The sequence below is a fragment of the Topomyia yanbarensis genome, chromosome 1 (genome assembly GCF_030247195.1).
Source record: "Topomyia yanbarensis strain Yona2022 chromosome 1, ASM3024719v1, whole genome shotgun sequence".
Classification (NCBI taxonomy): domain Eukaryota; kingdom Metazoa; phylum Arthropoda; class Insecta; order Diptera; family Culicidae; genus Topomyia; species Topomyia yanbarensis.
The window spans coordinates 40,302,221-40,327,317 of NC_080670.1; the positions used below are offsets into that span (position 1 = coordinate 40,302,221).

At 38.8% G+C, this 25,097-nt stretch overlaps 2 protein-coding genes across 15 annotated transcripts in view; one reads left to right on the top strand and one right to left on the bottom strand.

Annotated features, from left to right (window-relative positions):
* Positions 1-1,181: 1,181 nt before the first annotated feature.
* LOC131677427 (solute carrier family 35 member F3) overlaps positions 1,182-25,097 on the top strand; it is a 109,169-nt gene continuing 85,253 nt past the window's right edge. For 11 of the 14 annotated variants that reach the window (XR_009303346.1, XR_009303344.1, XR_009303347.1 and 8 more), the window contains exons 1-2: positions 1,182-1,577; positions 5,999-6,347. The gene's annotated coding sequence lies outside the window, so the exon portion shown is untranslated. The remainder of the gene's footprint in view (positions 1,578-5,998; positions 6,348-25,097) is intronic. The other 3 variants (XM_058957247.1, XM_058957246.1, XM_058957248.1) reach the window with 3 other exon arrangements.
* Positions 13,513-25,097, bottom strand: part of LOC131677429 (uncharacterized) — a 44,305-nt gene continuing 32,720 nt past the window's right edge. The window contains exons 2-3 of the mRNA XM_058957255.1: positions 14,735-14,832; positions 13,513-14,568 (exon numbers count right to left, since the gene is read on the bottom strand). Of these exons, the coding sequence (XP_058813238.1) occupies positions 13,608-14,568; positions 14,735-14,832 (1,059 nt within the window). The 3' untranslated portion in view covers positions 13,513-13,607. The remainder of the gene's footprint in view (positions 14,569-14,734; positions 14,833-25,097) is intronic.

The window sequence follows — 25,097 nt, forward strand, 5'->3', positions numbered from 1 at the left end:
ATTTCCACTGACCGCACGAAACCTGACAAAATACTAACGGCAACCGTACAATGGGGTACAAATGTACCCCACGCTAACTTTGACACCTGCTTCCACAAGTACTATAAGCAAACTAGCTATACCATCTTTTCCTACTCTTACTAGGAACTCTAAATTGAATTATGGTTAGGGTCCCAGGTCGGTAAATGCCGAATTCTCGTCTTCACACGGTTCCAATGAAGCCGTGGGGTACATTTTTACTCCAGTGCAACGTTCTAGGGTTAAGATAGCTTTAATTTTTTTCATAAAAAAAAACTATTCTTCCCTATCTTGTATTGCTAGTATTAAGATAGCTATGACATTTCTCATAAAAAAATGTTCCCCTTCTTGTATATTAAGCTGCATTCCTAGTCTTAAGATAGATGTAAAATTTTCCGTAAAAAACTATTGTTCAATCTTGTATCTCGAATCGTATTTCTACTTTTAAGCTAGTTTCTCTCAATATTAAAAAGTATTTGTGCATTATAACCTCTTAGTTTTAAGATATTCAAAATGTAAAAAAAAGGAATTTGTGCCTATTAAATAAACGAATTGAATAAAAAACTCAATCCAATTTTGCTCGAATTCTGACCAATTTCATGTAACTAGCAACTCTGCATACTCTATGTTCGAATCGAATCTTCCAATAATTTTGGCCACAAAATTTATGTTTTTATTTTGATTTGTTCTTGCAGTTATGCTGCTGGAAGTGGAAATGAAATCAATTCATCGAGCACTGAAACTATCAAAACTTGAATTTCAAGCAATTCAATTTTTTTCATGACATATTTCAAACCATCCTCAGGCTGTTCGTGATAAAATATTGATATGATATGATATAAATCATAATTTCAATTAATCAACAAACCACGGAGTGTCATTCACAATATCACCGCTCTATTCCGTCCTACTAGCAACCTGGGATCTAGCAACCAAGCGTCTACATTTGTTTACTTCAAGGCACCCACATGCTTTCACGCGGTTGTCCTCACGGAAGCAACTCGTGGGAAATCGGAACTTCCCCTCCCGGATCCGTTTAAGCGTGTGTGCGTGCTTGTATACTTTCTCTCTCGCTCTCTGCTGTGAGCGAAAGCACAAACTGGAAAAAATCCTGATTACATAAAACCAAGGGCCATTGACAGAAATTTCCTCAGTCCGAGCGAAGAACTTGACCGAGACAGTGAAAAAGGGCGTAACAATCGGTTCGGTTACGGCGGGCGCGTTTTGCTCTTACTATATTGCACTGTAGCTCCTTTAAGGCGAAAAAAGAAAAAAAAAACGGTGACCTCCCTATTTGTCCTCAGCATTTAGACATCGTGACACTTTTCTGGTTTCCCGTACGGTCCCCCGTCGGGTTCAAGTGTAATTGTCGTGTTCGGATCACTGTTGGATTTGATGTAATTAGTGTGGAAGTGTATTTTACTGAACCTGCTGGTGGACGGATATCCGTCCGCTAGGATCCATTGAGCAATCCTCTAGTTGACTCCGTTAATGAAAGGGAATCGACTAGATCTAGATTATAGTGCCGCTGTCAGGCTGTGATGTTCAATTTTGCCAAAGTAATTTAATTTCCTGACGAGGATAATCAACTGCAGTCGGATGGAAACGCTTTCAGCACAGGACAAGTGAAAATGTGAAAATTGTAATTTTTGCTCCCCTTGTGGGGTGCTCTCTTGCTCTCGCGCATTCAAGAATCAGGCACAGCACAGCAGTAGGATGGCTCAAAATAATGTCTAAAATCTGAAATTCCAAAATGATACATTGGGTTCACAAGAAGCTCCCATGGAATTGGTCAATGAAACCATATATGGCTCAATATGGGAAATGCTAAACAGATGTGTAGAGGAAAACGTCAGTTTCACATTTTTGATTCATAAATATAGAACCAACAATGTGAATTGATCGAAGTAATCGATGCATTTTCTTTGTGGTAGAATTGGAATCTACTTGAAGTGGGGAAAAATACTTGAAGAGTGGAGTACTCTAGGTAGAGTGTTGACAAAATGAATTTTAAGCATCCAAATGAGCAGGAATCTGACGTTTTTCATTGAGTTCTACAAGATGACGACACGAATGAACTCATGATGAATGAAGTTCACGTTTGACAATTTACAATACTTTACGCTGACGTCACAAATGAACTGAGTGTTCATTTTAACAGTTCGCTTGTACTGTTTACATGGACTTCTTGTAGAAAAATTCTTTACGATTTGCTTCGAGCGAATCTAGTCGTCTACAAATTTTTCTAAGTCCATGTAAACAGTACAAGCGAACTGTCAAGAAAAGTGAGGTTACCTGTGTCAGTAAAGAACCTAATTCTCGATGGTTTGTTTACTTTGTCAGTTGCGTGAGTTCGAGTTACAGACACTTTATATAAAGTGACTAGCGGAGAGAAAAACAGTAAAACTAGCAACCATGAATGTTAACTAGCATCACGGAAGCTCCCATAAGCTTTGCACGGGCTTCCTCTTGCACTCAAAACCCTCATGCTCGCTTGGCTGCACTTTTTGACAGTCCGTTTGGCTGCAATTTTTGACACTTCGCTACCCGCATAAATGTGCACCATATACCAACCATTGCATTAAACGTCTCAAACCCATTTTCAATATGGTTCGTTCAGCAATAGAATAACCATTGCCTGGTACAATATGGAAGATAACCAGTATCGTTTTTCCATACTCGACCTTACAAACAACGGGTTGTTAAGAACAGTCACCATATCAAAATGAGCTGTTTTCCATATACATTTTGACAGCATATTGCGCACTTCCCACCAACCTGGATTCCGTACTTTCAAAGTGTGAGTGATCTCAAAACTGCGAGCTGTCAAAACACATGTATTTCCAGTGATAGAGATGGTACTTTCATAGACAGACCAGTCGAACTAACCAGTCTATGAGAAGAATTTAATGAAAGAGTGGTAAGTGCGCAGTGCGGTTAGAATCCAGTTTTTAGTGCCACAAACAATACCATTAATGAGTCATACAGATTATGGTGACATGCATATTTTGAATCTAGCAATGCATAAAATATTTGGTGGAGAAAAAGAAATTCCCTTACTTCTTTCAATTTTATCGATTGATGAAATTTTATTTTATTACACGTCATATTCTGAAGAAAGCTTCGTTGACACTAAGTGGACTGACGCTTTGTCCAATTGAGCTATCGCCGTATTATTGGAAGACGAGGGTTGTTGACCATATTAAACTACAAAATTTCGTGAGTAGCATAAACAGATATACGAAGAACAAAGACCACCTAGAGCAATATTAACCTCTGACACAAAAGCACAATGTAGTATACTAATCTCCAATATAGTATACACGGAAGGTATTGGAAATGGTAACTAAATAAGTATGGTAGTATAATAGTTGAATGATAATGATGGAATGTATCAGTAGTATTCCCTATATGGTGAATATTATATGAATAGTTAGGAAATGGTTCCGAAGCTTTCTGGAATGGTATTTATTTATACGGGTAGTCTGTGTATAAAGCGTCTGTAGTTCGAGTGCAACGGGTGCTCATCTGTCACATTCGAACTCACGTAATTCCTATGTAAACAAACCACCGAGAATTGTCAAACGAAGTTCATCCGGCTCATTTTGTGGGGTTATGTCGGTTGGTGTAAAACCTAATTGTGTATACGTCAAATTTCTGCACGCATGGATCCATTTGCTTCTTCTAAGCCGCACTCTGAGTGCTTTAATAGAGAGCGGAAACCAATCGGTTAGGGAAAGGTTTAGTTACGAGCAATCAAAGTGGAAAGCTTGGGTTGTTTATGGTATTTTTCGAAGCAGCTGGCATTAAAGATATGTTATTTGTTAAATTGAATTAGGGTTCAACTGAAAAGGTCTAAATATTTGGCCGGTTTTAAAAAAAGGTTTTTCTTCGCTACCCTTCACACTAAAAATCAATCAGTATATTCGGGGTATTGTTAGACCAGTACGGATTAATTTTTCGTAAGGTTTTACTAACAGCACGCTCATTTTTTGCGTTTTCAAAGATTGCTGGTATTCTCAGTTGAACCTTTACAGGCCAGCAACCACTATCAAATAGGGTCGACGGTAGTAGTAAACATCGACCTGTACTGATTTGCTCATTTGTTTCTATTCACACATAAACAACAACAACAGTTCGTAAAGCCTCTTTTAGTGACCCACATGGATCTTCAAATTACCATGTTAAGTGCAAGATCTTGGAACAGTCTACTTCGTGGAGCTTGTTGCTCAATTTACATCGAAATATATCCGACCGGGATACACAATACTGCTCAAAACATTTTGGGTTGAGGTGTAAAACATTTCAGTGAATTTATATTTTTATTGTTTGATTACAAGTATATTAACTCTAAACTACCTATTGAGAGACCAAAATTACCACGTGTTCTTAAAATTTTGAGAGCTCCTAACAAAATATTGAAGATTCTGATTGGATTGATAAAGGTTGGCATTGATTGGTTCGGAATGGTTTCGAATTTCCAGCATTACTTGATAATGGTTTGAAATGGCTGAGGATGATTTGAAATGTGAAAAAAATCTAAATTGCTCGAAATTCACGTTTTGGCAGTTTCACTGCTCGATGAAACCAAACAAAACATTGCCTGCAGCATAACTACAGGAACAAATCAAAACCAAAACATAAATTTTGTTGCCAAAATTATTGAAAGATTCGAAAATAGAGCACGCAAAGTTGCCAGTTACATCAAATTGGTCGGGATTCAATTAAAATTTGGTAAATTTCTTGTAATTTTTTCGAATTTTTCAGCAATACTCGATTTGATAGAAAAGTGTTTAAATCTTCTAAAATTTCCGAAAAAAAATCATGGAAAATCAAACGGAATATAAAAATTATTCTGAAATGACGTTCTCCTCGGAAAGCTCCTTTAAAAGCAGCCCGAAGAGATGAAACTTCTTGGTTCTGAAAGGCTTCGAACTTCAAATGCAAGTCGTGCTAATTTATCCTAACGCCTTTTGCATTCCTTAATACTGATCGTGTAACACTCACACATTCCTACATCGAAATAATCGGAAAGACTATTCATGATTCTCTTACTTGCCTGCTCATACCATTCAGGTCCTCACTCGAAAAATACGCACTTTGGAAGATTTCCCCATGGCTTCCTGTAAATACTCTCAACATAAAGGCTATCCTCATTGAATCGTTGAGCAGCTAATTAGCAGGGTTGCCATTTTGCAAGATAGGCAACGTTTTTTACGTTTGTGAATACAACACCACCAACAACCCTCGCTGTGAAGGAAAAGTCGAACGAGCATTGCTCTCATCCACAACTAACAGCGAAGAAGACAAGATACCGGAATCACGTGGGAAGCATTTGGCGCTGTCTTGCGGGATTCCTTGCGGGGAGCCGCCAAAAATTAAAGTCTGCGGATCAAACCTGGAGTGGTGGCAACACTGGTCACAAAGCCGAATAGCGATATATATCGTTACGTTGCTACGTACATAGGCATTCGGTTCTGCCAAAGAGATTTTTTTGTGGTGAGATACCGATGAGATGGTGGCTTTGCCGTGACATTCGCGTTGCCTATATTCAGGGGCCACCGCACAGACCTGGGCCCTTGCTTATAGAGCTTGCCAAAGTGTGAGCAATAATATGTGAACATGAGAGCATGAAAGCCGATACCACCTGCTGGGCTCTCGTTCCTGATTGAAGAGCGAAGCATCGATTGCGGTATTTTCTGGTGCAGTCCTCCTAGGACAATTTGGTATTGAATTGGTTTAGCTTGTAGCCTGTATGGTGGAAGCGGAATCCGCTCCATGTGTCAGCATTCGTGAATGGTTGGCCAGGAGCTGGTTGGGAGGTGGTACTTTCCTGGGAAGCGAGGGTGCAGTGTTTCAATACAATTTGTTTTGCTTGTCATCGGTAGCTGATGGTGGTTCCTGACATTCGATCCGGATTGTGCCTGTACGAGTTTTACCGTTTACTTTTAATTCTTTTCCCACTGGTTTCTCGCTTTAGGAACCATCAGGAACGGTCGAAATGAGGACAGTTTATAATATGTACCTAGTTACTATAATGAAGCTACGATGATTGTGTCGATGAAATTAACGTCGTTTGAAGGATCCAACATGATTTAATCAGTGAAGTGGTGATTGCTAACAAGCGAGATAATCAGTAATGGTGATGAATAATGTCAACCTAGAAAAGCGGAAATGCGCGGCAGTAGCATCAATAGTACAGTGAAGCAAGTGTATCTAGATTGAAAGAAACTATCAAATTGACTGAATGATAGGAATAATAGCACCCAGAAGATTTTGAACTGGGATGGCTTCACGGACCAACGATATAGTATTCATCGAGTAACATGGTAAGTAAAGTAGGCTGTGTTGTTTGTTCTCATCTAATTGTGATGGATTACTCATAAAGTCAGAGTTTTTCATAGCAGAGTTTCGCAAAGAGAAACTATCAACACGTGGTTTTATCGATGTGAACAACTTTTCTTAGTGCTCATTCTATGTATGAATTCATTCGAAAGCCTAAATAATTATATTTTCACAACTTTCCTGATTTAGCTCGATTGGAAGACGCGTAAACTTCTTTTTTTAAAAAGTTAGAAGAAATCTGTTCTTATCTGTAACTTCCAAAAATCTGAAGATAAAAACACCTATCTATACTTATAACTTAAAATGCCGGAGCATACACTGAAAAAATATGCATTGTTAGCATAATTTCTATTCCCGTCTTTTTCTTCTGCTGTGATTTTTATGCATTTTCTACAATATACTTCTAGTAAGTATTCAATAGGGCACCTTACACGAGACGCTAGTAATGTCATTACTGAGCAGTAATGTTACTTTTAATGATCGTGTAAGGCGAGTAATGATGGAATTCCCATACAATTCTAGTAATGACATTACTTAGTAATGACACTTTTATTGTACGTGTAAGGGACTCTATTGATTCATACCTAATGTTTCCTCCCCAAGTGCCTTTAGAGTCGACTCCAAGATACTTACATGTTAAAACACGGGCGATCATTCTACCCATTAGCAGAAGCTAAAGTTGAGCTGAATCACGTTTCCAAGAAGAAAACCCTTTTCGCCGCAGAGAACTCTATACTCAGTTTTATAACCTATACAGACAAGTTGTCCAACGTATCTTGCTATGGTCTTTGCAAATCTATAGCTCTGGACCCCGTGATAGAAACCACCAGAATCTGCAATATGTCTTAGCGTGCACGAGTTGGCAAGGCATTGGCGTTAATGTCTAAGAATTTAGATGCTCTCTGCCCTTGCGAAAGCCAAATTGAGTATCTGATAACAAACTGTTCGCCTCAACTGAATTATTAAGATAAGATTATTTTCTCCATCAATTTCCGGATACAGGAAAGTATTTCAATCGGCCGATATCAATTGTGGTTGGAGGTTGAATTTTCCCGTGTATGGATATCAATCACTCTCACATGTCTCCAGTGACGTGGAACAATGTTCTGCCCATGAAACTGGGTAGATTGTTAGAAAAAAGTGGAATTTTATTCTGTTTGATCCAGCAGTATTCTTCTTGCTTGACAGGAGAAATCCAAAATCATTCACCATTCATCAAATTCATCCAAAAAGGTGAATCATTTTCGTAGTTTACCGGCGAGATGTCGCGCATAATTTTCTATATAGGGACAGAGTCCGAGTGTACCTTCCTTGCAAAGTCAAAAACTCGTTCGTTACATTTAGATAACGCATTCTTTTAGCAGTGTTTCTTGGAGAGCTCATCGATGTGTCTCTCGATAAACCATCGACAAACCGACGCCAATAACGGCATTTTCTCCCGCGAAGCAAATTTTTAAACTTGCTGTCTAAAACATCGTGCAACGCTGTAAGTGTTTCGGTTCTCCAATACCACGCTTCCGAAATTCTTTACATCCTCGAAACTTTTCCGCTTGAGTATCAGAACACTCTTTATCACACCGCGGGTTGGGGGGTTCGCATCTTTACCGTCGCACCAGGCATGCACTTTGTTTGAGTTTAAACCGCGGCATCAATGATCCATCCAGCGGAGAAGTCGTGTTCTTCGGTCGGAGGAAGCCCTTGTACCGTGATTAAGGTATCTGTGATCTTACTCTCTTACTTATATTTCTCTCAATCAATATTTCTTGCAAGGTCATACAAAACATTATCGAGCCCACGCGACGCCGTTGGGACCGGAGATTACCTCCTTCGGGGGTATCTCGGTCAAGCATATTGATGGTTAATGCCTTGGACGTTGAGATGTTTGACGTGAGCCATGTTTCATAAAGAGCAAACGCATCACATTTATGGCTATGTATCGAATATTTTAAAAGTATCAATTTTTTTTTCCTGAAATTCCACTGTAGAACAGTGATTATATTCCTGACTTCAGTCGATAAATTAGCCATCGAGGGATACGATCGCTATAAGGAGTCATTGGGCAATTAACTGCTTAAAAATCACTGCTGGAAGTGATTTAAGAGGATCACAAATATCGAAGGCTTTGAAAATCCTGTCGGCAATGTCAAAAAACTTCAGCAGTCCATCTACTCGCTGAGTCTCTGGCCGTAGATTGCTGGGGTTTTCGCTTTCTTCGATAAGGTTCTTCAGAGTCTGTATCACTAGAAGACAAAAAATCAAAATAAAATTCTTTGACATAAGAGCGCCCAGAGCGATTTTTAAAGATCGCTTTGTTTTATCACCTCGCAATTTGTATACGGTACATGTCAAAAGATCTTTGGTCTGGCCACAATAGAGACCATCTCTCATGCAACCATCTTCTTTGTGATGCTGTCTGCCCTTTCTGCATGGCGATCAAACTTCTTACATTTACGGCAGTTCATAATCCGTGCTAGCAAAACGGCGAACCGGCCGACGAACCTTATCAACAAAGACATGGCTTGGTAGAGCTGATCCGGCAAAAGTTACTTTAAAAGAGCCTGATGAGTAAGAAGTCTTCATCCGTTCTATGAACGATATCGAACGCAATTGCTCGCAGTTAAATATTTTAACTGACTGAAACGAGGAGTTCTTGAACCAGCAGTAAGCCTTCAACGGTTAAACTCGAGTCTGTGAGCGCCCCGTTAATCTCCACGTTCTGCGAAGGTACGTATACGTGGTCCTCTAACGACAACTCAAGAGCTGATCGGAGGCGACCGTGTTTGCTTGCTGCCGGTCAGACAAAACAACGTAAATCTTATTTGATCTAACGTTTGTAGTTTCGGTTACGGTAGAATACCGTTTTGTCAGGCCCTTCGCAATTTGGATTATGTAAAGTGGTTTAACTTTAGATCTGAATAAGACCACCCAAGAACCAACCAATTTCTCTTGATAAGCCCCTGAAATTCGAGATGGATGAATCTATAGTGTCGTCCATCTGCATCGTTATCATAATATTTCTGCATATTATTTCCCACACTTCGGTCATGGTTCCATGATCTTAATGATTGACAGTATACTGTCCGAATAATACCCCATAAATGGATCCGATGTACTTATCGTAAAAGTTTACCAATTTCATCCCACTAAAACAGTTGTCTGCTCGTCGTTCAGGAAGCGAGGTGTAGAAAGGACAGGTATCAAAGTTCAAGTATTGGCGTGACGCAGTGCCGAAAGTAGTACTTAATTAGTTACTTTAAATACCATTAAGTACCATAAAGTACATTAAATACCGCAAATATTTAAAAAGTACGCATCAAATTCATTCTACTTTAATTACAGAAAAGATTTTAAGTACAGCAACTTCGTATTTTAAATACGCAAAATATTTTAATTACCTTCAATGTGTACTTTAAATATTTTAAGTACTCACACATCGACGTTAATTACATTAAGTACCTTATTAAGTACAACAGAAGTATTTTTAAATACTTTCATTATTTACTTTAATTATATTCAAAATATGTTTGGTATTTTCAATACGACGCACTCAAACCTGCAAGTGCTTGCCCCTCGGTCGTGAATCTTCTATAAATCGATCTCGATCGAAACACAAAACGACTTGCACAAAAAAACGTGGTTGGAAGCCAACCGGCTCAACTACGATGGCCGCCTCTCGCACGATGTAAATAAACCGCCCGCCTTCCACCACGCTGACACACACCGTTTCGCGAATTCAGCACACTTTTCGACAGCAAGGGAGAATTGTGGCCGATCTAGCCCTATTTTACTTATTCACAAATGTTTAACAAAAAATACTACACCTATCTGAACTAACAAAATCGTTCATAAACAAAAATATAAACAAAATTTTACGTAAAAAGTAAACGATCATATCCCAGTCACGAAGGGCAAGCTGCTGGCTAACGGGGGGCTATTTGCCAACTCGGATGCGCTAATTGCCCTTCAATTTGCCAGCAAATTGCTGGCAATTAGGGGGCTATTTCAAATGCAACATTTGGGCTATTTGCCGCCGTCATTTTTTTGCCGCCCAACCCGCCATTAAATCGCCCCCAAATCGCCCACGGAACGCGCCATTTAGTCGCCCTTAATTGCCTAATAGGAAAATTAAAAATAATACTTATTTTCGGATTCATTATCTACTCACATACACTTACCAGTATACTAGGTAATCACCACCAACTTATAGGAAGAATCAAAGGTGAAATTGGTATTGCACACCAAAACTTATCACAATCTGAAGTTCATTAAGACTTTAGGTCAGAGATCTTGTTCTACTATACTTACACACGATTCCACAATTTTCTACATTCGTTGGCTAAATGAAGTGCACTAGACAAACAAAATACAAGTGAGAACACACCAATTGTTCAAAAAACAATTTTAAGCTTAAGCCAAACATGAACCGCCATGTTTGAAAAACGCAAAAAGCAACCAAGTCCATTTCAGCCGCCAGAAAATTTGTCTAAGAATTGAAATTGCCTTTAAATCGCATTCGCAAATTGCGTTTGTTCCTAGGGGCAATTAGCACAGGCGAGTTGAGTCAAACGTCAAACTTTTTAAATCGCCTGACCATATTCGTCCGCATTTTTTTTTTGACAGGAATGGAACAGCGGTGAGCATAATTTACGTAAACAAGTACACTAGTACGGAGTATATACACAAAAACAGGTATATTCCCACCCAGTGCCAAATTGTTACCCTGACGGGTTACACCTTTCACCAGTTTTTTTACATCTGCCGGTCTTTCTAATGAGCCAGTTGGACAGAAATCGTGGCCCAGCCAGCGGATCAAGACTGAAACCTGTCAAAAATGTTGTAATCAAGTTAATAATCAAGTCTCGACAAACATATGATTACGGCCTAAAAGCCAATTGTCAAAATCCACTTTGAATGGCAATTCCAGACAAACCGTTACTAGTCGAACACAGTTCACAACAGTTTATGAAAGAGAAAACTTTTCTCTTTCGTTTACTATCAACATCTGTGATTGGCGTGTAACGGTTTGTCCGGCATTTCCATTCAAAGTGGATTTTGACAGTTGGCTTTTAGGCCGTAATCATATGTTTGTCGAGAAGTGTACTTTATCAAACAAAAACAAAAATATTTTTTAATGGACGCTTCTGGTTCCAATTTTCACGGTTATTATTTTTTAACTTTCAATTTTTTTCTGATAGCGAGACCTTTTTTTCGTATTCTAGAGTATTATTTTAAACTCATTTATTTATTTAAATATTTATTGTGAGGGGACAGCCGAAAAAAATTGATTTTTTAGTTGCTTGATGGCTTTAGCCTTTAAAAAATTAACTGCATCAAATCCGCAATGCAGCCATATAGCATCAAACAGACTGTCATAATCCTTATCCTGAATTAGTTGCCGTAGTGCTTATTTTGGGGTAGTAATGACAAAATAAAATTAGGAGCCAAAACATGGCATCTATACGAAACGAGCATCACTATTCGCATCCATTCCGGTCAGTAAATTTATGAATTGCACATAAAATTCGCCAACAAAAATGCCTCCCTCAGTACCATGATAGGAGAAGGATAAAAACGTCATACCAACATTCGAGCTACCAGCAAAGCAAGCGTTAATTTTTGCATCGCCATCCATGTTCCAATGTCAGGAATTTAACGGCTGTAGTGGAACGTCAAATTTGAATGCTTTTGGATTGAAAAATTCGAAGCAAAGCTAGTGAAATGGTCTCATGTGCACATGAGAGCCTCTCTTTGTTTACGCTCTTTTTCGTTTGCTAGTCGAAATTAAAGGCTTTCGAAATGTACTGAAAAATCGCTGAAAGGTGCTGTTATCGTTATAATCGAAAGAGACAATAGACGAAGTGAGGTTTCATTTGCGCATAGGAGCATTTGAATAAGTTTTCTATAAAAAGATACAAAAAAACGAGTAAAATAGTAATGCTTTGCCGAACCTTTAGAATACACTCAGGTTTTTTTTACGCGGGGATACATGCCGTGTAAATGAAAACCGCGTAAATTTCAAAATCCGCGTAAATGAAAACCGCGTAAATTTCAAAATCCGCGTAAATTTCAAAATCCGCGTAAATGAAAACCGCGTAAATTTCAAAATCCGCGTAAATGAAGACCACTTAAATTTAAGAATCCGCGTTAAAAGGAACCTCGTTGATGGATACCGCGTAAATTCCAAAATCCGCGTAAAGGAAAACCGCGTAAATTTCAAAAACCGCGTAAATTTCAAAATCCGCGTAAATGAAAACCGCGCAAAAAAACCGCATAAAAAAAACTTGAGTGTACACATTCTACAGGAGAGCAACGTATGTGCAGGCTGTAGGAGCAGGATGTTAACATTCGCAATGAAAACTTTTCAAGCATGCTGATAATGACGACGAAAGCTGAAAAATTTAATGAGTTTTAAGCATTTTTTGAAATTACGAAAAATAGCCTTTCTATCCTCAGAGCACCTTCCTGAATATGAATGTTTGGACGCCCATGTGTACGACGAAAACTTGCTGCTCCAAGTAGGCTGTGCATTAATTTGGTTTCAACGTTACGTAGATAATATGTATCGCTGTAGTTAATTGAGCTTTGAAGCAAGGGTGCGTAGATGCCAGTTGCTTGCCTCGCAAACACAAATTGTGATACGCTTTTGGATTTAGCATTTATCTGGTGCTAAACCAGTGCCAGATATTGATGAGACGAAGTCGAAACGTAATCCATGATTTACCAAATTATCACTATTTTGTCCGTCATACATATCAATAAATTAAACCTACTTGTTTACCTAAGGTGTATTATGAACTACGCAACAGATGGTTTTTGGGTCAGCTCCGATACTCTGTACAAGCTATCTAAATGTTTTATTAACGCGAATACCTCGTATATTTCTTAATTCTTTTTTCTTCCACTGTTTGCAATGCAATAAAACTTAACAATACTCCCCGATTTCCAAGGGCAGCAGATCCACATAACGGAACGGGGGTGGCAAACAACACAATGTGGTTGTTATGATTCTCGATTTCCATCCTTTCGCCTAATGGATGCCACGATAAAAGCTTTTTTTCCACCGATGATAGCGATGGTTATGACGATAAAGATAAATAACCTATTTAATTTCCGGTCGTTTCTTTCCATCAAAACTTCTACGCAAGGCAGTTTCAGTATTTTCTCTTTTAATTTACCACCATTAATTGCATTAAATTAAACAAAATTCTCTAACGTCTGACGGGGCCACGTCCGTCGGTCCATGTTTAGGATGAATCCGGGGATAGATCGATCCGGATGTCGATATCGAACTCGGGCTCGTACAGATCACTCGGTTTCGGCTTTTCGCTGGTGCTGGTGGTCGCCGTTTTGCTGGCCGTGTACCGAAATCGGCTAGCACCATTGAAAAGCTGATTCTGGCTCTGATTCTGCAGTCGGTTCCCGGTGGGTCTTTTTGAACTTGTCGGTGGTGTTGGAGTTGTCCGGGTTACTAGTGGGGCAACGTACGGTCGCTTTGTAGTTGTTAGTGAGGGTGCAAGGTAAGGTCGACGCAGTAACGAAGGTCTGGTCGGTCGTTGATGGACAAAGTACTTGGAAGGTGTTGGCGTTGTAGAAGTTAGCGATGGGGCGACGTACGGCCGGCGAGTCGTAGTTGAGGCTTCTGTCGAACCGAAGTAGAACAGTTGGCTGGGGTTGTCGGGTTGAGGTAACGTATGAGTGTGGAAGTAAGTGTATCCACTGGGAATGTAGTGGTAGCCTCCAGGCAACGGTAAATGACTAGCAAATGGAGACTTTGTCGGAGAAACCGGAACGTTGATGGATTCTTCCGATTCTGATTCGGACCTATGTGAAGTGTCATAACCATTGTACCGATGCGGTGATGTTCGGTGATAATTCGCTGTGTTGTAGAGGGTGTTCTTGGTCAGCGAATGAGCGCCGGGTCTTTGTTTGCTCAGATCCTCGTCGTAGTCACTGTCATCCGCATCGGCGTAGGAGCGAAGAATTTTTTCATGGCTTTCGAATATTGGAAACGAGTTCTGCTGCTTGAAGCTAGGATTGGTCGGCGATTGCTTTTGGTGCGTGAGAACCTGCTCGTAACCGGTGGCGAAGTACTTGTGGATGTACGGCAGTTTGAAGGGTCGTTTGTCCTTTATCAGCTGCGGCAGCTGTTGTTGATTGAGGTGAAATTTGTTTTTGTCAAATCGTGGCGCTGTACCGTCTTGGTAACTGCGAGGAATGCGAAGAGAGAATGGAAATAGGATTAGTCACGTAATAGTGGAATGAGAATCGAAACGGGTAGCAATCTGAGTAGGCGTGATCAGATTTTTACAAATTATAGTCTGTGACTTCAACTTGAATATGATTTAAACAGTTAAAAACTGACAATACTTACTGATAATCGTATTCATGCCCGTTGGAAGATTTGAAGTAGTCAATACGGTGCTCTGCAACGCCATAGGATTTGACAAACTTTGCCAGGCAAAATATGTTCTGTTGAATGAAAAAAACAACGAAAAATATGACAATTAGTTTAGTGGAATACTTGTTGGCTGCAAGGGGTTAGTCGCTTAGCACAAATCGAGTTGTGCTTGCAAACAAACAGCGTGATAGCCTGTACCACGATGTGCCATGGTGCTCAGCAAAACAAAAACACGGTTTGCTGCAAGGGTTGCTGTGATCATTTAGTTACACTTTGTTCACTGATTTCTAGTTTACAGAAGTGTGCCTCAATGTGCCGTATTCTTATATCGTGTTTTCGTTGCTAATATAGTGTGTATAGCACATTGGTCTAAGCGACTCACCCCTTGGTTGGCTGTTTTTATTCATCCCAGTGTGCGGTGCTCATCTTTATTCATGCGTCATATTGACTAACATGGCTACCGGATATAGGTGGTTTTCATGGTGTACCTCACTTTCAAAGGGAATAAACAGGAACAAAAATCGAGTATATGAACAACCCTAACGATAATAAAATCATATTCACATATTCTCTTGACTGAATAATTTTTGATCGAAACACCCTTTATTTGTAAAATTTAGTATGATGTCTTCAATAAAGTTGTAGAATATTTTTTTGGAAAACACCAACGCTCTATATATTCAACGAAAAAAGATTACAAATTTTTTATTGAGCCTTTAAAACCACTTTTATTAATTTATTACAATTGCAAACAAATTAGATTAGTGCCTCCATCTAACTAGTTTATCAAATCTCACTTTTCACCTCGCTTCGCTAATGATTCTAAACCATTAGAGCACCAACTCGAAGTGTAGAGACATTGCCAATCCAAAGACCACCTCTACCAACTAGAGCATATTCAAACTGTCCGTGCACCACCAGGCACCTCTCTAGGCCAAAGCTGTCGCCTTCATAAAAATCCTACCAAACCCAGAAAACACCCAGTTGTCTGGCACAAAATTAATGTTGTTCGCTGAACCACTCACTGGAGCTGTCTACGGTAGCAGCCAACGCAAACCCCAGAAATAATAATCACACACACATACCCGATCGAAAGGAAATGCCAAAATTATGACAGAATGTCACTTTCATAATATTTTTTTCTTTGTAACTCGGGTACCGCACGGACTTTAATAAAAATTAAATATTAAAATTAAAAATGTTGATAGAATTTTATTGTTCACTTCTATTCGGGTTAGCGACTAATGCAATAAAACAAACAAACTAATAGATCAATGCCAAGACCGGCAACTGTGTTCCTACATGATTCGATAAGAAAAGTTATAGACATGAAAACGGAAGAAAAAGCGTAGTGGCTAGTGGGTTCGTGGCGGTAACACAAAATTATACGTTGACAATCGAAATAGTGAACTTGCGCCTTTCGATTTTTCTCCTATTTTCAGCGTGCGGAACTAAAGCGCAACTGGTGTAGATGATGTGCAAGTTGATTCTCTAACAAGTACGCGAGATGCGCTTTAGTTGCCCACTCTGCAAATAGGGAAAAAAAACGAAAGACGCAAGTCAATTTTTCGATTTTCAACTGCAACCAGAATATTCATCGGCTGAGAATGGTAAGCTTGACTATTCTAGAACTTTGAAGGTACTCGATTATTTTTGTTAGGCTGTGTCTTCGATTACCTCTTCACTTTTTTAGGATTGTAACGTAAGACCCGTCATTTAAGGGGCCGTACACAAATGACGTAGCATTTTTTCCACGATTTTCGAGCCCTTCCTCCCCCTCGTAGCATTTGGTCACAAAACTTAAACCTCCCCCTTGAAAATAACGTAGCATTTCCCTACATCCCCCCTCCTTGCGCAACGCGGCCGGGGAATGAAAAAAATACATATGTTTTTCAATTCTTTTAAATACATGTCCTTACAATATGTTTGACGACTTTTATCAACATTTTCATTATAACAGCAAATTGCGTACAAAATAAGCCCATTTCATGACAAATATAGTGTTTATAGTTTTGTTTTGAATTTTATATGTCATGGAGCATTAAAAGAAGTTCTCTCAGTTTAAAATCCTGCAGCTGCCAATGATTCTAAGAAGCATACCTTCATCTAAATTACTAAATTTTGGTTGATTGAATCCGAAAAGAAAAGTCTACTAGTTAGCAACATAAGCGAACTAATGTAGTAAGTAAAATCTGCATACAAAATGTTTTGTTTTTTGCGAGCTTGCAATTCCGGGAATCGTAAAATTTACCACATCAAAAACCGCGTGAAAAGTATCTTGTGTGTAATTAAATTTATTTCTCTTGGGAATGGAGGAGCATTAAATTGTTTTCTCTACTCAATGAGTTTTGATGTCCTTAAAAAAATTAAACTTAATGCTACGTCGCACAACTTCTGACCCTACCCTCCCCCACGTCACACTTCGTCACAAATTCGGTATACCCCCCCCCCCATCCCCCAAAATGCTACGTCATTTATGCATGGCCCCTAATAATAGTTATGATAATGATTAAATGCTGAATTCGGTTTAAGATTAGAGTCATTCCAGGTTTGCTCTGTTTAAAAAATCCATATAAAAATGACAGTTTCGAGCGACTCCGATCTAAACACGAAATGAGCATCACTGAACTAGAACCGGCCTCCTTGGATCAAAAATCTATATCGCTGGATTCAAACCTATGAAATCGGCAGGACGGTGACGTTGTAGTTCCTGCTTTCTAAACTAATTTGGAATCTTTTGTACATTCTGCTGGGCGGCGACAATCAATCACACTTATATGCAGCATACTCATTGCTTCGAGCTCATTGTTTCAAGCTCAAGGACTCAAAATGTTACCACAGACAAACATTGTCATTGCTCATATTTCGATACAAACTGGAGTGCTGTACAGCGGAGAAAAGCTGATTTAATCTAATTGTATACACTAATGTTGATGTTAGTCTTTCAGGATGTTACAAATCGGTAGGAAGGGTTTTTGAAAAAGTTTTATGCGATAAATGATATACAACAATAATTTTATGTAAAAGTATGCACTTTGCTTTTAACTACCTTGATCTATAATCATTGGCTGGGTTGCCTATCAAAAACAGTAATCATTGTCGAATGAGACTTCTGGTGTCTGTCGTTGAAACTCAATTGTAAATCATTCTGAAGTTTTAATGGTTTGAAAAGCATTTTGTTACATTTCGAAAGTTGAGCTTCATTTGATGGCATAAATACGGTATATCATCCATTATTTTTTAGCACCAAGCAACCCTTGCGCTATGAGTAGCTGATAGTGTAGGGAGTAATAAAATAGAAATGAGTTTTATGTCTGTTTACAATGTTACGTGCATTTGCAAACCCCCGAATTCCAAATTACGCCAAAAGGCCGGCCGGCTCTTTTTGAACTAGTGTAAAGTGAACTGAATTTTGTTTCCATATCGCTCGTGAACCGACCAATGGGCCGAAGTCGCAATGATATCGAATAGAGAAAAAAAGCTTTGAAAATTCGCTTCAGAAAATTAAATCATATTTTGTAATGAAATGTTGATTAAACCATTTTCGAGTCGCCCTCTTGTTTTGACGACTCTCAATATCGCCACAAAGAGCAGACCATCCATCTTCAGCATTCAACTTGTGTACAATCTCTAACGGTTTCGAAGGTAGTTGGGATATTCAAACCAGGTGCGCTACTGTCGTCATGTTTTTTGTGGCTGAGTTCGACAGAATTGACAGCGGTTTTTCCTCTACCCAGTCAAACTAATCCGGAACCGGTTCGGACTTCCAGCATGAATTCCAGCTCAAATGCATCAACCGCTAGAAACGGAATCGGTTGTTTTCTTTGAGCAAGATTCCATACTGAATCCATTCAGGATTTCGAACCGGTTCCGGAATGTATTTGACGGATAGTTGGGATAGGTTGGTGTGGCGGCGCTAGTGTTTATCGTATATTAATTCAAATGTTTACACACGTTTTTAAAGTATTTTTGTTCAATCATGGATATCTGTTCTCTGTGATATCGCCCTGTAGTGTCATTAGAAAACAAAAATCAAATGTGGTATTCGCCGTGGTCGCCCGAGGGGATAATTTGTTATTCCCCCGGGCGTAAAAAGCATTTGGTTTTGTTTAGGGAAATTCTTGCCGGACCTTGTAAACAATAATGCTGTCAATTTCGTCCGTATACACTACCTTAGAAATGCAGAGGCGTAACCCGCCTGTTTGTTTGCTGTTGAAAGTCGGATCCGCCGTTTTGCTTTTCATTGATTTTCATGAAGTGTGAAACATTTATAAATGAGTTTTTATATTCATTATGAAGTATTTTTACTCCTCTTTAAGATATTAATCAAACCTCCGTTTGTTTACATTTGGTATTTAGACCAATTTGTCGATTCACGATAGATATATTACAACCTACATCAGAGAAGAGAAGGGCCACTCGAAATCAAAACTTCTCAAGCGGACCCTACACGAGACAAGAATATTATCAATAAAAATATTGTCAAGACTGCTTCAATACGTCAATCCCATTTGAATTCTACAGAATCAATATTTTCAAAATGTCCTTACACGATCAATATATTGATCAATAATTGGTTTATTGTCAATAATTTATTTATTCTGCTCGTGTAGGGTCCGCTTCACAATTCTTTTTAAAATCACTAGCGGCACGTGGTGTCGAAGCCCTGCAAAATACACTGTTAATCAACACATTAGTTCAAAATTATACGACGTTACTGGTATAAAATATCTAGCATTCATCCCCGATAATCCGACAAGTGGTCAGAATATGTTCTTCCAAATAAAAATTGTCATCTTTCAAGCATTGACTGCGTTTTTGGGTTGCAAACAGATATTTTACCTTAAATATTTACCTATCCTTTTCCATCGAAAAGCGTAAGTTTTAATGTTGAAGTATGTAAGCATACATTTACGTTTAAATATCGAAGCTTTTGACTGCACAGTTGATTCTTAGCACACTGACCAAGAAAGATTTTCAATGGATATCTTCCCAATGGTTATTGTGTGTCCTTTCTTTTGAGGACCACCACGCAAGGACATTAAATTTAAACACAAACAGCATTATGTTAGCCAGCCATTTTCCTTTTCCAGGATTCGATAAAAGTTTTTTGGTCCTTATAAAAGTGGAGAAAATTAGTTTATAATTATTTTCAATCTTTAATATTAAATGCTGCTTTGTATAAATTCTCATGAGTACCGTTTCAAGGATTTAACGTCGCATTTCAATTTTTACGAAATGGCACCAAGGTCTGATTAGGTGAAACTCGAAAACTTCAGCGGATTGATTCGTATGAAAAATGCAAACGACAATCATTCTGACCACTCACCAGTGTTGCCACAATTAAATCTGTACTGGGAGTTGAAAATTCTTCGTATGCTGTACCAACACAATGACAAACAGAATCATTTTATATAATTATTTTTCATTCGAAATAGTGATATACTGAGTTGGTGCTGATGCTGATATTTGGATGCGGAAAACCCAAAATTACGACCCGAAATCAGTTGTTTCATTTGCGGTAAAATTTCGCCAGAAACCAGTCAAAATTCCGGAGTGTTTGACTGGGTAATGTCAAAATCAGCTCCAGCCCAGTAAACTAAAAGGCGGCTAGGCGGGTTAAACTAGATGCTAGCGATCGGTAGGCTATTGAAACTTTGTTCTGGGCTATCCGCCGTAACTTGCCGTTTACTGTAAAAGTAGTGTGGGAGTTCAAGTTATCATTGTCATTTTGTTTTCAACCTAAGCTGAGCTGCTGCCAGGGCCACACTGGAAGCTGTGTTTCAGTTTAGAAAATCGTTTAGCCATTTGTTTGGCTTTAAATAGAAGGAAGATCTGTGTAAAATTTCTGAAAAATCTATGAAAAATTGAAATATTTCCAAAAATCTGTGGAAATCGGTGAAATTTTCACGAAAATGTTAAAAATCTGTCTTCTGAAAAAAGAAGCTGTGACCAAAAATTAGGCAATATATGAGACGTTTGTTTGACAACTCAGTGGTGGGTTTTGTCAACAAGATTGTTTTGCTTTACTCCTGCGAACAGAAAAACCCGTCCGACAAACATCTTTCATTAGTTCCGATTCGTTTGATGTTAGATCGAATCAACGGACGTTGTGTCCAGCAGTTCGGAGTAACATCAGAAGAAACAATCAAGAAATAATCAGCTGATCCAGCACGTCTCATGGATTGCCTAATTGTTAAATAAATCTGACATTAAAAAAAAATGTGAATGTGGCAACCCTGGCTGTGGCTTGTACTGACATTTGGCTGCGAGATGTGACAAACCTGGATTCAGCAAATCAAATGAAGCCTATGGGTGCTTACAGAGTGGCGGCGAGAAGCTAAGCTGGGGCTAGAGCTGACATTAGAATGCGAGAAACCTGCTTTCTGCAAACCAAAGGGATGATGTCAGAGTGAAAACCGAGCGGATGTGCACCGGCTACCTGCTTTTACTCTGACAGGTTCCATTTGATATGCTGCAAGCAGGTTTCTCGCATCTCGCATCCTACTGTTAGTATCAGCCCCTACACAGTTTGTCGCCGCCACTCTGTAAGCGGCCTATCACAGTAAACGCAAGTAATCCGCGCAAATCCGCTCGGCTTTCATTAGGTTTGTTTCAATACACGCTTCTTGCTCCTAGTTGCTCCGTAGCAAACAGGAACAAAAAAAACTTGCTAATATTTAATTCGGTTTGCTACTAGAAGTAGAAAAGGAGAAGAGGTACTTCCAGTTTCTCCCGGTACTGTAACAAACCTATTTTGACATCCATCCTTTGATTTGCTGCAAGCAAGTTTCTCGAATCCCGCATCCGCAATGCCAGTGCTAGCTCCAGCTCAGTTTCTCGCCATCACTCTGTCCGTGGTCTAACTCAACATTTACAACCTGTTTACTAGTATGCATCGCAGTGTTAAATTATTTTACATGTCATGTTAAAAAAAATCTGTACCAAACTGTACTTTTTTACAAAAATATGTTATCCGTATCGTACAGAATCTTTACCAAAAATACTCAAAAATGTGTACCTTTCTAGATAAATCTGTACTTGTGGCATCGCTGCTACACACTTTTCAGATCTGCGTACCGAGAAGCAATTATTAATCAGTTACTCAGCAGCCAAGTTAAAGAATTTTCTAAAATAAATTTAAAAATAGTTACTCTAGTTAGAGAAAACAACTCAAATGCTGTTAAGACCGACGATGGCGAGATTATATACGTTAATTGGGTAATTAAGCCATATGCTGTTTTCGATTTTTTTCCGATGCAGCTGACGTTTTATCGAACTTTTTTGTATTATTTTGTTCGCAAAATTACAATTTTTTTTTTGCAAAATTGAATTATCACGACAAAATCTTCCATTGGATTCCCTAATATGTGCTAAGTGCTCTTGTGACCTTAAGTACTCACATTAGTTTTCACTGCATTGGATTGGAATTCAGAAAAAAAGTTTACTTCTTCAGCTCAATTATCACAAGTAATATTTATAACAAATGGAAAAATCCACCACCCATGCGGAAGATCTGGAATGTGATCTGGAATGTGAACTTAGAGGGGTCTACAATCATGTGCTGCTTAGTAAAGGTTCCTTACGAGTTACTCTTCAATGTGCAAAATTAATAAAAGCATTTCCGTCGGACCAGGTAATCAGTGAACATTCCGTTGAAACTGGATGATTCTCCGGACGCCCCGCAAAAATAACAGATAATGTCGTTTTAGAAAACGAGCGTTCAATGATTACATACAGCAATAAACATAATATCAATCGGAAAAGTAAAATCTATGATACTAAATGCAATAATACATTTTCTGTTATTTACTGTACGCTTTAGCGAAGCTCGACCTTACCGCCTGCAACGATTTATACGAGCCAGTATCAAAAGTTATACTAGTTGAAACGTCATACGGGTGCACTCTCAAATCAAAGCAAGAATAACCAGTAGCAAATCCGATTAGCTTTTGTGAGAACTTTCGTGATTTTTTTTGTTCGAAGTGGCAAGCATCACTGGCATTAATGCGAGAACTGCCTGAACAAACAGTAGGCTATTGGTAGGCAATAAAAATAACAAGATGTTTCAGTTTTAGGTGTACCATATTTTCCTTTTAAACCGGATGGGGTCAAAATGCATCGGACAACAACGACGCGAGGCTGTTCCAACACACTCAACCTTTTTCCATTCCGCGGTTGTGTTTTTTTTTCAATACACTCCATAGAAGCTTTCGAGACTCGAAATAATTGCTACCCAATAACTTGAGCGAAGTCACTTTCATTCTTTTACTGTCGATCGGTGTTCCGCTACCAAGTATTGCAGTAATAATCATTTTTTGCTCAACCAATTTGGTGCTGTTTGATTTCTCCTTGTGGCATTGGGCACTGAATTCGATGATCCGACACTCGTGTTACCGCAGTCATTTAAGTCATTTAAATTGTATTCGAGCTCGCTACTATCGGTGGTGGTGGCGGTATGCTTTTGATTTTGGCGGAAAACGGGTAAAACTATCCTTGCTTGTACGACGACTAGGTCGAGATAGAATCAGACACGGTGTCTTGTTAAACTGTTTTCGAAAGCGCGGTAATGCTATTCATATTTGGGGCTCAGCACAAGACATTTCAATGATTGGGTAGACCATTTTATGCTTCAATTTGAATCCGTTCTAATCTAGGGGCAGATCACTCTAAGAATGTATAACAAATTTGCATCAAATTAGAAAAAATGCATTTAATTTCCATTTTTGCATCAGCTTTGCACTCCCTCGCAGAAAAGCTTGTTTAACAAACGTCCTACGCTGATCCACTTTGTTCGACATTTTGCTAAATGTAGGGCTAGTTTTCCTGTAGGGTTTTGACGTCTTACACGCAACGCAAACAACATTGCACGCAACGCAAAAACATTGCACGCATCGCAAAATACATTATGAATTTCTATTTTGATGGAAATAAATGCATTTAATTTCGCTGATTTTTAAAAATGCATCACAAGTGATCTGCCCCTAGGTTCTAATTCTATTTTGAGCTATAAAAATGAACAAGTCAGAAAGCAGGCCGAAAAATAAGGTGATTTATCAAACTTCTATTAGGTTCTTTACTGGCACAGTTAACCTAACTTTTCTTGACAGTTCGCTTGCACTGTTTACATGGACTTAGAAAAAAATTGTGGACGACTAGATTCGCTCGAAGAAAATCGTAAAGAATTTTTCTAAGTCCATGTAAACAGTACAAGCGAACTGTCAAAAATGAACACTCAGTTCATTTGTGACGTCAGCCTAAAGTATTCAATTGAATAATTTACGCATAATGTTGAGTAACCAAAAACACTCTACGGAGTGTATACACAAAAATAGGTATATTTCCATCCAGTGCTAAATTGTTCCCTGGTGGGTTACAAACTTGACCTTATGTTTCGACTTCAGTCTTCGCAGACGGTTACTAGTGTACAGAACAATTGCAGAGCTAGAGCTACGGTCCAACTGACCACTAAGAACCTTTCCTGGCTTGTGTACGATCATACGACGAGTGGCTTATGTCTTACCCTCTGAGCCGCCAGACCAGAGCTAAAAGCACGCATTTAAAACACGCTTTGTAAAAATATTTACAATTAGATGTTTTTAGTCATAAATAAATACAGTTTATATGAAACCGTCATGTAAGAACGCTCTCGAGCAAAGCCTACTGTTCAATAATACATTCATCTCTAATACGATCAAAACTGATATAGTTTTTGAACTACACACCTTTACACGGTGTTGCCAACCAAGTTATCGGAGATAGTTCAACATCTAAAGAGTTCAATCCGAACAATAATACCTCAAATTGTAAGCAACGGTGCGAACATAGCCGCGAACAGCACCATGAAGGCGAAGGCGATTCATCCAAGTTACATAACTACAACGTGTAATGCTCGAATCGATATCGAATCTGTTCGGTCGACTCATTGTATTCACTTATTAAATCATTACGCTGCGGTAACGTTTCCATCAGTTTGCTAGTCTGAGGTCGTTCAACTAATTGGCGAACCATTATCGAGCGAATAATAAAGTAAAGCAAGGCATACCGCATCCAGAATATTGACTACAATGCGTTCTGTGTTGTGTGTAGCAGACTGCATCCGTTTCGTCGATGAATGCCGTAGCGGGTTTTGTTTTAAAAGGATGACCGATTAGATGTATCATGGTACATTGGGAATTCAGCTTGAGAATTCATAGTTTTTTTGTGGATTTCGAGAAGACGTCCGATTCAATAAAATATTATTTATATTTTATTTGATCAATTTAAGCAAATTTAGGTCACTGGAATTAATGTACAAGAAAGCCTACCGGCTTACGTGCTCTGTCAGGTTCATTAA